This window comes from Papaver somniferum, chromosome 10, assembly GCF_003573695.1.
Source record: "Papaver somniferum cultivar HN1 chromosome 10, ASM357369v1, whole genome shotgun sequence".
Taxonomy (NCBI): domain Eukaryota; kingdom Viridiplantae; phylum Streptophyta; class Magnoliopsida; order Ranunculales; family Papaveraceae; genus Papaver; species Papaver somniferum.
The window spans coordinates 90162944-90177085 of record NC_039367.1 but is presented as its reverse complement, the minus strand read 5'-3'; the positions used below and the strand labels follow the sequence as shown (position 1 = coordinate 90177085).

The 14142-nt window shown below is 36.4% G+C and overlaps 3 protein-coding genes across 7 annotated transcripts; 1 reads left to right on the top strand and 2 right to left on the bottom strand.

Annotated features, from left to right (window-relative positions):
* Positions 1 to 4970: 4970 nt before the first annotated feature.
* LOC113319417 (major latex protein 146-like) lies at positions 4971 to 6040 on the top strand. The gene is made up of 2 exons (XM_026567671.1): positions 4971 to 5513; positions 5617 to 6040. The coding sequence occupies exons 1-2, from the start codon at positions 5261 to 5263 to the stop codon at positions 5724 to 5726; spliced, it is 363 nt and encodes a 120-aa protein (XP_026423456.1). The 5' UTR covers positions 4971 to 5260; the 3' UTR covers positions 5727 to 6040.
* Positions 6041 to 6241: 201 nt separating this feature from the next.
* On the bottom strand, positions 6242 to 8180 carry LOC113319416 (amidophosphoribosyltransferase, chloroplastic-like). Its single transcript, XM_026567670.1, has one exon. It carries the CDS (start codon positions 8052 to 8054, stop codon positions 6471 to 6473), a length of 1584 nt encoding a protein of 527 aa, XP_026423455.1. The 5' UTR covers positions 8055 to 8180; the 3' UTR covers positions 6242 to 6470.
* An 846-nt stretch (positions 8181 to 9026) lies between these two features.
* Positions 9027 to 12606, bottom strand: LOC113316935. 5 transcript variants are annotated; one of them, XM_026565095.1, is made up of 4 exons: positions 12454 to 12606; positions 11307 to 12212; positions 10799 to 10881; positions 9027 to 9509 (listed from the first exon to the last, which is right to left on the bottom strand). In XM_026565095.1, exons 2-4 carry the CDS (start codon positions 11658 to 11660, stop codon positions 9470 to 9472), a joined length of 477 nt encoding a protein of 158 aa, XP_026420880.1. In that variant the 5' UTR covers positions 11661 to 12212; positions 12454 to 12606; the 3' UTR covers positions 9027 to 9469. The 5 variants fall into 5 exon arrangements, 3 of the variants coding, with proteins under 3 accessions (XP_026420880.1, XP_026420881.1, XP_026420882.1); XM_026565096.1 differs by having other exon boundaries at positions 11307 to 11604; XM_026565097.1 differs by having other exon boundaries at positions 11307 to 11558.
* Positions 12607 to 14142: the final 1536 nt, after the last annotated feature.

The following is a 14142-nucleotide window of genomic DNA, read 5'->3' as shown; positions in this document are numbered from 1 at the left end:
TATAACGTGTTTGATATAAATGAAGACCAGAAGAAGACCTTTGTGCTTCAACGCCAAGGAAAAAATGTAGATCACCCAAATCTGTCATAGAAAATTGTTGCTTGAGAGCCATCAGCAGAGGATAAAAATAGTGAGAGTCAGACCCTGTAACAATAATATCATCCACATATAAAAGAAGTAACAAAATACCGGTGGAAGATTTGCGAAAAAACAAAGAAGCATCTGACTTGGAAGCAACAAAACCCAATTCAGAGAGATAACAAGTGAACCGTTGAAACCAAGCCCTAGGAGCTTGTTTCATCCCATATATAGCTTTATTCAACTTGCAAACATGATTAGGATATCTTTTATCGACAAACCCCGGAGGCTGAGACATGTAGACCTCTTGATCCAAGAAACCATGCAAAAATGCATTTTTAACATCTAACTGACGAATAGGCCAAGAACAAGAGACAACAATACTTAAAACCAACCGAATAGTAACGGGCTTAATAACCGTACTGAAGGTTTCTTCATAATCAATGCCAAATTGTTGAGTATACCCCTTTGCAACTAAACGAGACTTATAACAATCAATGGTACCATTTGATTTACGCTTAATCCGATAGACCCATTTGCAGCCGATAATATTCATATGAGGTTCACGTGGAACATATGACCAGGCGTCATTAAGTTGTAGAGCATAGTGTTCATATTTCATAGAAGTTCGCCATTGTGGAATCTTACAAGCTTCACTGTAAGACTTAGGTTCAACAAAAGAGTCCTTCATCTCAGAAAGAAAACATGAAGCAATAGGATGCTTTGTAACAATAAGTAGATTCATTTTAACAAGGGGTTTACGAATGCCATCACGTAAACGAATAGTCATGGGATGAAGAGAAGGACCCTGTGAAGAAGGAGAAGCAGGTGAAGTAACAAAATCAATGTGCTGAGATGAAACTGGAGATGAAGATGCAGTTGAAGAAACTGGAGATGCGGGAGAGCTAACTGCTGGAGAATGAGGTGGCGGTAAAGAATCAATGTCGGAGGATAAAGAAGTGTTGGAGAAGCTTGAAGTAGAAATTGATGGAGCTGGTGTTACAGGACTAGGAGATGGAGGTAAAACAGAAGGTGTGACTAATGGCAAAATAAACCAAGTGGGTAAAAGAAATGTAGTTTCTGGAGGAGCACAAGGATTGGTAATAGAAAAAGGGAAAGAAGACTCATCAAAAAGAACATGTCGAGATATATAGACACGTTTATTACTCAAATCAAAACACTTATAACCCTTGTGTTGGTCTGAATAACCAATAAAAACACACGGTTTGGTTTTGTACTCCATTTTGTTTTTGTTGTATGGAACCATATGAGGGTAACATAAACAACCAAATACACGAAGAAAGTTGTAGTCAGTCTGCTGATTATGCAACTTAAAATATAGTGAATAACCACCAAGAACAGAAGTGGGCATATCATTAATGAGATAAACTGCTGTTGCAAAAGCCTCTGGCCAATAAGACTTAGGCATATGGCTGTGATGAAGAAGATCTAGGCCTGTTTCAACTATGTGAAGAATTTTGCGCTCAGACACACCATTTTGATGTGGAGTGTGAGGGAAAGAAAATTGATGTAAAACACCATGAGAAGCAAAAAAAGTCACGCAAGGCATGAGAAATATATTCTCCACCACCATCACTCTGAAAAATCTTCAGAGTAGTTGAAAAATGATTCTCAGTTTGAACCTTAAAAAGCTTAACACAGTTGAAAACTTGCGTCTTATTATGCAAAAAATATATCCATGTAAATCTTGAAAAATCATCCACAATAAGAAGAAAATATGGAAATCCAGAATTAGAGATAACTGGAGAAGGACCCCATAAATCACTATGTACCTTAAAAAGTATACTATCACTCACTGAATTTGATAAAGAAAAAGGGAGTCTATGATGCTTAGCACAAGCACAACTATTACATAAAGTGTGTTGTATTATTGGAGGTACTGAAACTAACTTCTGAGAAGCTAAACTGGAGAGACTTCGATTGTGTAGATGACCAAGACGTATATGCCACAACTGAGAAGAGGAAAGAGTTGCAACATGACTGTGAGCAGCAACTGAAGTAGAAGGTGTATGAGAAGTGATAGGATGAATGGAGTACAGACCACCATTACTGGGTCCGCTGAGTAGGAGTTTCCCCGTTTGTCGATCCCTAACATAAAAACCGAATCGATCAAAACACAGAGAAACATTATAATCTTGAGTTAACTGTGAAACAAAAATAAAAAATTTTGTAATCAACGGCACATGGAAAACTCGATTCAATGAGATGGAACCATGTGGTGTTGTGATTAAAGCATTGCTAGTAGAAGTAATGGGTAGAATATTATCATTACCAACCATAACATGATTGGAACCAGAGTAAGTAGTCGGTGCAGTAAGCATGTTTGGATCAGCCGTCATGTGATTTGTAGCACCCGTATCAGCATACCAGTGTTGATCAAAAGGCGTAGCCTGAAGTTGCATTGCAGTAAACGGCTGAGGAAGATCACGAGCCTGATAAGAGTGATTGAATCTGTTGGGGCATTGCAAAGCTTGATGACTTCTGGAATCACAAATCTGACAAGGTGGTGGTTTGCTGCCAGGAAAGCTTGATGGAGAAGCACCAAGGATGAATTGAGGTTGCGGTGTAGACTGGTTCCCAAAGGAGTAAAATTGAGTACCATGTCCACGACCACCATTTCCACGACCTCCACCACGATTACCACGAAAAGAACCATTGTTACCACCACGACCTCCTCTATAGGAAGTAATTCCACGTCCTGAGTTGTTGTAAAACCGAGGGATGAGAAGTTTGAGGAATAAGGAGAAGAAGAGAAAGTGGAACCATAGAAAGTTGTTGAAGGAATATGATCTGGGGTGGGTTGATTATACTGAGTAAGACGAATTTCATCATTTAGAAGCAGCGGCTTCAACTCAGATAAGGAAGGAAGAGAAGAACGAGTTTCAATTGCAGTTGAAAAGGCTTGATAATCAGGCCCTAGACCTCTAAGGGTATTGAGAACAAGTTCAACATCACTTAAGGGAGACGACGAGGTTAAAAGAGAGTCTCTTATGGAAGTTATTTTGGCAAGGTACGTAGAGATGGAAAGATTTTCTCTGTGAAGTGTTTGCAGCTGGTGACGAAGTTGAAGGGAACGAGCAACAGTTGGAGCGGCATAAGTATTGGCTAAGTATTGCCAGAATTCACGAGCATAAGTAAAATCAGGGATATCCGCAAAAACTGATTGACTGAGGGTAGCTTGAAGCCAGCTAAGGAGAGACGTATCAATTTGAAACCAGGGAGCATAATTAGGGTTTGGAGGAGGTGCTTCAGCAGTTGAACCAGGAAGAAAAGGAGACGGAGATTTAACGTCAGGATCCACAGGTCTACAGATATCATGGGAGCGTAGGATGGGAAGTACTTGACGACGCCATTGAATGTAATTGGTTTCATCAAGTTTGAAGGAGATGTAGGAAGTTTTAAGCTTGAGAGGAGAAGTTGTTGTTGTAGACACAAAAGAAGAGATGACGGACGAAGTTGTAGATGAATCTGTAGACATGGTTGCTATGGTTGTGAAGAGGAAAAAAAATGAGGTAGACGGCCCTAATGGCTCTATACCATGAAAGGTTATGATCTCTCTTAATCCTAAACAGGATTTGAGATATATATTTATATTAATCAAGGAGTACACAGGTTGTCCTTCACGCAAGTTAACAATAAGATATACTAAGATACAATACAATCTATAGATATCAAGATGACCCTATATCACACCAACTGTGTCTTGCGTTAACATCCTCAAGATATTGATAATATCAAAGAATCTGGTTGCAAAGTGAAGTGATGGATAGAGTATGAGAAATGAACCGAAGATGTTCATAGTCCAGATGCTGTTATTGGCCGTATAGATGGTGTTATTAAAGAGTTGGGTAATTACCTCCTCCGGTAGTAGCATACTTAAAGATCAACTGACAAGCTCGATATGGAATGGTTTTTCTTTTTCTCTTTGAAGTGTGCATGATGTCTCATAGTTTGGATTAATTTGCCAGGGAATCTGTAATCAAACTCAAATATGTTACTCCTTCGTTTTTGTAAAGAGATACTTTCACTTTTTTTATTTTAGCGTAAAAAATAGGCCAAAATGAAATTAGAAGGTATTTTACTGGACTATCATGTTGTACTCTTTTTCCTTCATCCAGGTTTTCCCACTGGATTTTCCTTGTCAAGGTTTTAATGAGGCAACATATACATGTCCGTCTTTGTACTAAGTTTACTCATAATTGTACTCTTTTCCCTTCAATCAGGTTTTTCCCATTCAGGATTTCCTGACAAGGTTTTAACGAGACAATAATCTTAGACACAATGTCATCAGGGGGAATGTTATAAACGTGTAATTATGTTAAAAATATCTATGTAGGATGAATCTCGTTTATTAGTGGGATGCTCTTGTGTCTAACCTTTTAATAGAGGCTCTAATGTTTGTCTAAACACATCTAATGGGAATTTCTCCCCTCTTCTTCTCTATACTTATTGTCTCTCTTTCTCAATTTTCCAGTTTCACAGCATGCGGGAGTTTCTTCTCTTCTTTTCTCTTCTTTCCTTTCCTTTTTTGCCCGAGGTATGGGGTTGACAAATAATTTCATTGGAACCCAACCATTCACATGAGGATTATCTGACATGTTTCTGGTTAGTTTTTTTTTAACTCAATGTTCCACTTGTTTGTTGGACCACTTAAATATGACCAAGAAAATGACTGATGGACTGTGGACATTACACAGTTAACACTCAAAAGTCCCTTTAACTAGTTAACGATGATAGTTCTCGTGATGTGCAAAATTACGATGGACAAACCATTATATATAGTAGTTACTCCATTCAAAACAAAAACTTGGTGGCAAATACTTCTATCAATACCTAATTAGGATAGTTACCTATTGATAAATTATTCAGTATATAGCTAATGCATATACCAGTCTATCATATATAGAATTCGTGGAATATGGTCTTTTCATAGTATATAAACCCATTCATCTTTAGTTGTAAACGCATTCATCTTTGCTCTTTTAATTTTCCTTGCTCATCTTTAGTTGTAAACGGCTTGTGTGCTTTTTAATCCATCCTCTGATCAAAAATAAATAAATAAATAAACCCATTCATCTCATTGCACTTATTATCATCCCAACCCAACTACACTCCTAATTGAAACTTACTAGAATATCACTTAAAATTTGCTACAACCAATATGGCAAAAGTAATGGTACAAGCCTTTCTTAGACTAGGATTGCTCGTACTAGTTTTCATTGGGATGGCCCAAATTGTTGGGGCTCAGATTGAAACTAAACTCAAGTGTTCCGCAGACGGGTTCTATAATCTGTATAGGCACAATGTAACGCAAATGAGTTCAATTTTCCCTGATTACTTCAAGAGTATTAAAATTGTTGAGGGTGATGGAATAAGCTTGGATTCCATTAGGTTATGGCAATATGTTGTACCAGGTAAGAAATCAGAAACAAATCCTAATATTAATATTAATATGCTTTATTAGTATTTATAATAATGATGAACTAATTTGATTTTCATTTGCACATATATGTATAGAAGTATCTTCCAACGTAATGGTGCTTAAGGAAATGCTTAAATCAGTAGACGACGAAAATAAGGTCAATCACATTCAGTGTTTTCGGAGGGGATTTAATGATTCTATATAAGAGTTTTGATATCACAATAACTGTAACTCCTCAAGATATTGATAATATCAAAGAGTCTGGTTGCAAAGTGAAGTGGTGGATCGAGTATGAGAAACGAACCGAAGATGTTCGTGGTCCAGATACTGTTATTGGCCTTATAGATGGTGTTATTAAAGAATTGGGTAATTACCTCCTCCAGTAGTAGCATGCTTAAAGATCGACTGACAAGCTCGATATGGAACGGTTTTTCATTTTCTCTCTGAAGTGTGTATGATGTCTCATAGTTTGGATTAATTTGCCAGGAATCTGTAATCAAACTCTAATGTGTTATTCCCTTCGTTTTTGAAAAAAAGATATTTTCACTTTTTTTTATTTTAAACTAAAAAATAGGCCAAAATGAAAAATGGGAAAGCATTCATTTTCCAAAAATGGAGGTAGTATGTTTTTTCTTTTCCTTAAATGCATGTAATTAGATTGTACTAGTATTCTGTAGCATGCACTTTTGAAGTTTAGTTAGCCAATTGTACAATCCGAAGTTAAAAAAAACGCTCAGATATGTGCGATAAAAGTTACTAGTGTAAAAATAACAACATCGTCACTATAGTTAAAAGTATAAAATGGCTCTTTACTTTAGCTCAGGTTTGAAACCCTGCACTGGCCAAAGAAAATACATATCAGTTCAATATATTTAGGCGCTGAATCAGTCCTCAAGAGTCTCCATCTTCTTATCTTTGAGCTAGTAGTATCTATCCTCTTCTCTTTGAGCTAGTAATCCCATTCAATGGGTTGTGGTAAAACAGGATATTTCCCATCAAAACAAGCATAACAATATCCATCTCCCATCACATTCTTTAACTTTTCTAGTGGAAGAAAAGCCAGTGAATCAGCACCAATAGATACACGAAGTTCTTCGACACTTAATTGATTCGATATCAACTTGCTTGAATCCGGAATATCGACACCGTAATAGCAAGGATATTTCAGTGTTGGACTAGCAATCCTCATATGCACTTCTTTAGCTCCAGCTTCTTTCAACAGCCTAACAATTTTTTTCGAAGTAGTTCCTCTAACAATGGAATCATCCACAACAACAACTTTTTTACCTTCAATTACTGCCTTCACTGGAGCTAGTTTCAACTTAACGGCGAAATCTCTAATTCCCTGTGTTGGTTCAATGAAAGTTCTTCCAACGTAATGTGATCTTATCAAACCTTGTTCAAATGATTTCCCAGCTTCTGATGCATACCCAAGTGCAGCAACGACACCGGAGTCAGGTACCGCTATTACAAAATCGCATTCAGCAGGACTTTCCATTGCCAAAATCTCACCGAATTCTCTTCTGGCTTGATAAACCGAAAGACCAAAAACAACCGAATTCGGCAGCGAGAAATAAATGTGTTCAAAAACACAAGCTTTACGATCTCGACGAGGCATTAAACAGAATGATTGTATACTTAAATCTTTCTCAACAACGATCACTTCTCCAGGATACACTTCTCTTTCAAAGGTTGCATCAACCAAATCTAATGCACAAGTTTCAGAAACAAAAACATAAGCTCCATTACTTCTTCTACCCATAACCAACGGCCGGAAGCCATAAGGGTCACGAACTGCAACTAATTTATCTTCTGTTATAAACACCATTGAATAAGCTCCTTGGATCTTTTCGCACGTATCGATAATTCGAAGTATGAAAGGTCTGGCTTTTGATTTAGCAATCAAATGAAGAATAACTTCAGTATCTGAAGTAGTATTAAAAATTGAACCTTTTTCTTCAAGAAAATTTCTAAGTAAATTGTAGTTAACCAAATTTCCATTATGAGCAATGCCAACTAAACCAAATCTATAACTAGCAACAAAAGGTTGAATATTCTTTAGTACTGATGAAGAACCTGACGTAGAATAACGAACGTGACCGATTGATAGATTGCCGTGAAGTTGATCAAGTTTTGATTCATTAAAAACCTCAGAAACTAAACCAAGACCGGTTACTGATTTCAAAATGTTTTCATGAACTGTAACAATTCCTGCACCTTCTTGGCCACGGTGCTGAAGTGCATGGAGAGCCAAGTAACAGAGTCTTGAAGCTTCTGGGTCACCATAAATTCCTACAACACCGCATTCTTCTCTAAGTTTGTCGTCAATTTCATTGGAATTGCTATCTGAGGAAGCAGAATTCAAAGTGGGTTTGTAATCACAGGAAATACTAGATTGAAATTTGAGGGGTTTGGAGAGATGGGTTTTGAAATTAACAGGAAAATGGTGGGATTTAGTGAAAGAAGAAAATGAATGTGAAGAGAGAACATGAGGTTTTTCAGTAAAACAAGAAAATATTTGAATTCCTGCCATTGAAAAACGAATACTCTTGAAGAGAAAAAAAAAAAAAAGAAGTAGACTCAGTGGAGTGTGTTTGATTTTAGAGGAAAACAGAGATTTTTCTGATTCTAGTTCTTTTTTGGCTTCTTGTTGTTAAGTTTCTTAAAGACTTGAACCCGTTTTATTTGAGAACTTTCTTGTAAAATTGAAAGACTTATTGCATTTGGAAATCGTCAATTTCAGTAGAAAAGTATGTAAACCCAATGTCCACCCAAAATCGGGTACACTAATTGGCTGAGATGCCAAAAATTTAGGTATGCAAAGCGTGGATCAGACACTCCATGGATGCCAAATTTAGACTTTGCAAAGAATCAGCGTGGTATTTCTTTGTGAAGCGCCTATTAGCATGCCTAGATATTGCAATTGGCAGTTTTGAAATTTCGCATCCAGGGCCAAATTTCGAAGGCCTAAATTTGTATCTGACTTGGCTCATATATTGCTGGATAGGTCAATAACAAAAAAGTGTCGCTAAGGAGACGTAATGTCACACCCCAGCGTTTGAGCTCTGCAATGGACAAGACTTATTCTTAGATGTGGAATTTTGAATGAATCTTCTACTTCAAAGTGGTGATGGGATAGTGTCACTAACTTTTGAGAAAGAATCCAATCTCTCAACTTGTTCCATCTCACTTCTTTTTTTTGTGAAAAGGGAATGGCAAGTCACCTGAGCCAAGTGTAGTGGCTAATAAACGTACGAAGGATATTCTCTACCTTCTTTCCCATATGGATATGATATGATGCAAATGAATACGTCTGTCTATTTGTAGATCACCTGGCCTAACACGTTAAGACTCCTAATTTCCAAAAGTTGTAAACTCATGACAAAAAGGACAATGCTGGTACCCTGGTACCATATAAACTCCATTAGTTTTTGCTTGGGATTATACTTTTACTTTCCGGGTAGACTGCGCAAGACTTAAATTCACGGCCAGTAGGGCACTCATACAAACAAACAAAAAAATGTGGAAGATTACCAGGTTGATAACTTGATATAGTATTGAACCGACGAAGGAAAACCAGCCCCCAATCAGAGTCGTCTGAATCTGACCCAAATCACTTGGCTCATCTGGATTTTCCTCACTATGGTCCGACTCAAAAAACATGTTTGTCTCAGCTGACTGAGAACTTTGGGACACTAAATACTCCTGAAATTGACTTGATAAAACAGGAGACATGAAACCAGAAAAATAAACAAGTGATCGGGTATAACAAAAATGTTAGGACTACACTGATCTGCATAGACTGCGTTAACATCATAATTTAGTCGTAAATGGTTTAATCCTAATCTTTCGACTGAGTCCCGTTAGATTCTGTTCTCTCTGATGTGTCTGTATCAGCTCCCAGTGAGAACTTTCTATTGAATAACCTCCGCAAGAGATCAGCATCTTTCAAACCCTTTTCTTTATATTGGCTTGACTTTTTGATTCTCTGCATCAACAAAGTTGAAATCAGTTAACATCTCTAGCAACATAAAACAACTTAATACACATAAGACTCGCACAGTACATTTACACACACTAGTATGGACGACAGAACCATGAAATTTCTCAACCCCAAAATTTCAGGAATTACAGGAGCTCAGCATTTTCACCATTATTGCTGATTAACCAATTAGAAATGTACTTAGTATCTAGAGTTCTAACTCCCCAAACCTCAAAACCAAATCTGCATGAAACATAGAATTGCCTGGTTTGATTTTATTAGCCAAGAAAAAAGGACTCTCTTCTTCTCAGAACAGTAACAGCAGTCATATATTCCATCTGGACAAAAGAAAATCGACTAATTTTTATGCTGATAATTGTCGCCAACTATCTATTTTGTTTTAGACCACCTTCACAGTTATCATCAGACGTTCAAACTACAACATCAAAACTCATGCTAAACGAAAGAGAATCTACTCATGTGGAATTATCAAAGGTAAAATCTAACAATTTGAACGTAATTCTCACATATACGGTAGAAAAAAAATAAAAATAAAATTGAATACTGATGTCATAAGAGCATCAGGTTTAAAGTGCAGTTGAGCTGTTCAAAGACCAGCAATTTGGATAATACGTATTATATGATATAAATCAAAATGTTATGTTGTTCAAAGTTTGTTTTGGTAAGTTATAACAGGCACAGAAAGGACAACAAGCACGAAGACAAAGAGAGAAAAAAGAAAAGTTACAACGTGAAATAGAGAAACAAATATTAGAAAAGGAAGAAAAGTTACAGCGTGAAATAGAGAAACAAAGAGAGGCACTCATTAACCAATTCGCCATACAAAGAACTAAGGTAGTATTACATTGAGTGTATTTGAAGCCACTTTATCTAGAGTTTAATTCCTTCCGAATCTTTGATGACCCACTTGGTTCAACATTTCAAGTTACAAGCCCAACATGTGTAGTTCTATATTTCAAGTTGAGTCCAGCATATGTAGTTCCATATTTTACACAGAACACTATTCCTTGATGGAAGTTTGACATTTCGGAACATCTTAAATGGAATTCAATTTTTGTTTCCCTAAAAGTGATGATACCTAGCAACAATTAAGTTTGTCATCTGTCCACCACACCCCTATTACAAACTTGACCTAGTGGTAATACTAACAAATACACTCATGAGGATCATGCCGAAGGGGAAAAAAAAAGAAAGCTGTAATAATACCTTTCAATGCGATTGTCCTTGTAATTTGTTATCATATAAATCAATGGCAGACAAGAAATTTCTCATACCGTTCATATATATTACTAGAATACGAATATGAACTTTCAAAGCAGGCAGGAGAAAAGACCTTGATAAATCCATAAACCCGAATCTAGAAAAGGAGAATAAGAATAACTGAATCAATAACATAAACAATCGAAAATCGATATTTAATAAACAAGATAATATTAGAGTGAGAAAAATGATATCTAATGAACAAGCACACTTCTCAATGAACAAGGTAGGAATGATTCTAGGACAATTGCAAGGAAAAAAAACGCAAAAAGTACAGAGAGCATCCAAAATTGAAGCTCATTTGCCATATAATGGTCAAGGTATGGCAAACCTGCAGAACAAATTCCACCTTGAGAGAAACCAAGTAAGCCATCAAAAGGACCTTGCTTTATCATTATATCTTCATCATATTCAAGACATTCATCAAAATTCCTATACTTTGTAATTTTCTAAAATTCAAATACAGACAATTTAGAAAAAAACCCAGATTAAGAATCAAAACAATCAGACCTTTTAACTTACTTTTTCAAATTGATAGCGTTCATAGTAAGGAGGACCATAAAACCCTTCAACACCAGATTTTCCTTGACTTGGAAAAGGAGCATCAATAAAAACAAGATCCAGTTTCTTAACTACTGAGTCTGGCCATTTTGTAAGCACTTGTTTCTTTAAGATCTCACCACTTGTTCTAAACCCATGTAGACACAAAACTCTTGGTGGTTTTCTTTCATCGTCTTCTTCAATTCTCTTCTGACTTTCCATCTTCTTGTTAGACTTATCAATTTCTCCACCGAAATGAGAAGTAATAGTAAGTTGATTTCTATGCAGGAGTGGGAGGATATGAATAGCAGGGGGTGGGAATATCATTCTCATCATAACAATGTTCTGAATTCTGATTTCTAAACAAAATGTGAACACATGTCTTTCCTACCATGCTCCTGATAGAGCTAGAAGAGCCAGGACATTATATGAAAACCATTGAAGCTCATTTGCCATATAATGGCTAATATATGTTAACAAATCTTTTCATTGTTTACCTTAAAAATGTGATTTCTTAAAATCAGTTACAGCAATGACAACATGTATAAATCTTGTGATAAACAGCACTAGTAATAATTCATAAGCTCTCCAAACAGACATAGGGGGGAACTGATAATAATTTGAATGGAAAGAAGAAAGTAGACGTTCTTCAGTCGATGAGTTATACTCCTAACTACAGATTTAATAATTATTTACCAGAATTTAGCTAATGAGTTGAATACACTACTGTATAAACAAAGTACTAGGACCGAAATCACTGTCCTTTGATGATCCTATCCACCATAAGTTAATAGCTCATGGCTGGCTTATGCACCACATCGAACAATCTAACAAGAACACGGGACCAAATACTGAAAGGAATATATGTCATCATCTCACATTTATCATCTGTACAAACATTTAGCATTAGGTCATCTAATTTTGAATAGAAACAACAAATTTCTTCATTCCAATCAAAACCCATTACTAAAACAACAAGAGAAAACCGGACAGTGGGATTAATCCAATCAAACAATGGAATTAATACAATCAAGAGAGAGAGCTTTACTTTTTTTTTTCCTCAACCCTAGAAATAAAATCCACTAGATACATAAAATCAGAATGAGAGAAGGATAATAGAACGAAATACCTGTGTTGATCATGGATTATTCATCCTTGGTCATCATCTTCAATCCAGGCTTTTTCATCCTTTGTCACAATCTTCACAAACAAAAACAAAAACAAAAAAAAAATTCTAGGCTTTCGTTTTTCTTTCTGAAGTGAGGCCATTTTAGTTAATATGCGCGAGTCATTGATTTGAGCCCACGAATCGGGGACTCCTTTTTTCTTAAAGAAAAAACCTAACTTAATTGGGGGCCATAACTTCTAATTGGGGGCCATGCACTATGGGACAAAAAAGATCATCCAATCCTAATTTGGGTCACCTCTTAAAAAAATATTTTCTAAATGGCAAAACTGTCTTTATATGATTAGTATTAGGAATTAATTTTGATTAGTGTGGTAAGTGTATTTAGATTAAAATCTGATTTTAGGAAAAAAAAATTGTGGAAAATGTGTTTTATGTGTTGAGAAGAAGAGGAGGAGTTTTGAGAGGAAAACCTAGGGTTTTTACAAATGAGTGATTCAAGTGGAGGGAATGAGATTGGTGAAGCTTCAAATAACAACAATGATTGTGTTGATGGTAAGATTGTCTCAACTAATGATATGGGTTGGATGTTTGATGAGGAGATGTTGATAGAGGAAGGCATGAACAATGGTTGGAATGAAGATCCCATTGCTCAAGATGAAGGACCAACACTCAAAATGAGGAACCCCAAGGCCAAAACAATCAGGTAAACTTCCTATACTCTTCAAATTGTCTGAACGGTGCTCCAAGTGGTCGATTGATGGCCACCATTGAAACATCCAGTGTTAGGGTCGTTATAGTCGGGTGTAGGATAAACTAACGACTTTCATAACATGTTAGGGTCGTCAGCCTTTTTGACGACTTTCACCTGCAACTTTTACATGTTATGAAAAATCGTTAGCATTGTTTGATGAACATTGACGACTCTTTCAGCTAGGTCACGCAAAGTCGTTAGTCTTTTTTCTTTTAATGTTGCCGACTCTAAAACCAAAACTTCCTGTAAATAGAACAACAAGTGTCGTCATAAATTTAGTTATATTTACTGACGACCCTATGAATTTTTTTTGTAGCCGTTAGGTTGGATAGTTATATATATTAACGACTCTTGGGCTGGAATATCATATTTTTTGATTTCATATAATCATTTCATTGATTCGTAAAAGGCATACATCTTGCATAGCATTGCATTGAAGGAAATGAAATAAAATAGATGATAACAGTGGACTTATACACCTAATCATATATGGCGTAGTTATACATAGTGTCTTCCAAGATAAAGTAGCAATCATGGAGCTCAAACTTTTCCCCACGAAGCTCCTCATAATAGCGATACGCCTTCCCCAACTGAAAATGCAAATATACTTAGTTAGTATCGATCAAAGCTTTTTATAAGTAAATATAACTGACACAAGGACATACAACAAATACCCAGCCGCCGCATAGCGACATTCCAGAAAACATGTTCCTAATATCTACAAGTTTGAACTCTTTCTTCGGGTACTTAGGTCCCTTCTCGAAAATCCCATTAGTCTTCTCGAAATCCCAGCCAAACAAGTTCTTGGTCCATGTATAGATGTCTTCCCAACTAGGCCTTCTCTTGAACTTCTCACCGGTTGATTTGCCTTCGACCTGCAGCCCTAATATTTGTTCTGCGTCATCAGGAGTTATCGCCATCTCACCAAAAGGAAATTG

Coding starts and splice junctions, on each gene's coding strand:
- LOC113319416 (XM_026567670.1), bottom strand. CDS start 8,054: ATGGCAGGAATTCAAATATTTTCTTGTTTTACTGAAAAACCTCATGTT.
- LOC113316935 (XM_026565095.1), bottom strand. CDS start 11,660: ATGATGAGAATGATATTCCCACCCCCTGCTATTCATATCCTCCCACTC. Junction 10,882..11,306: donor AACGCTATCAATTTGAAAAA/GTAAGTTAAAAG, acceptor CTCCTTTTCTAG/ATTCGGGTTTATGGATTTAT. Junction 9,510..10,798: donor TCTAGTAATATATATGAACG/GTATGAGAAATT, acceptor TTGTTGATGCAG/AGAATCAAAAAGTCAAGCCA.
- LOC113319417 (XM_026567671.1), top strand. CDS start 5,261: ATGGCAAAAGTAATGGTACAAGCCTTTCTTAGACTAGGATTGCTCGTA. Junction 5,514..5,616: donor ATGGCAATATGTTGTACCAG/GTAAGAAATCAG, acceptor ATATATGTATAG/AAGTATCTTCCAACGTAATG.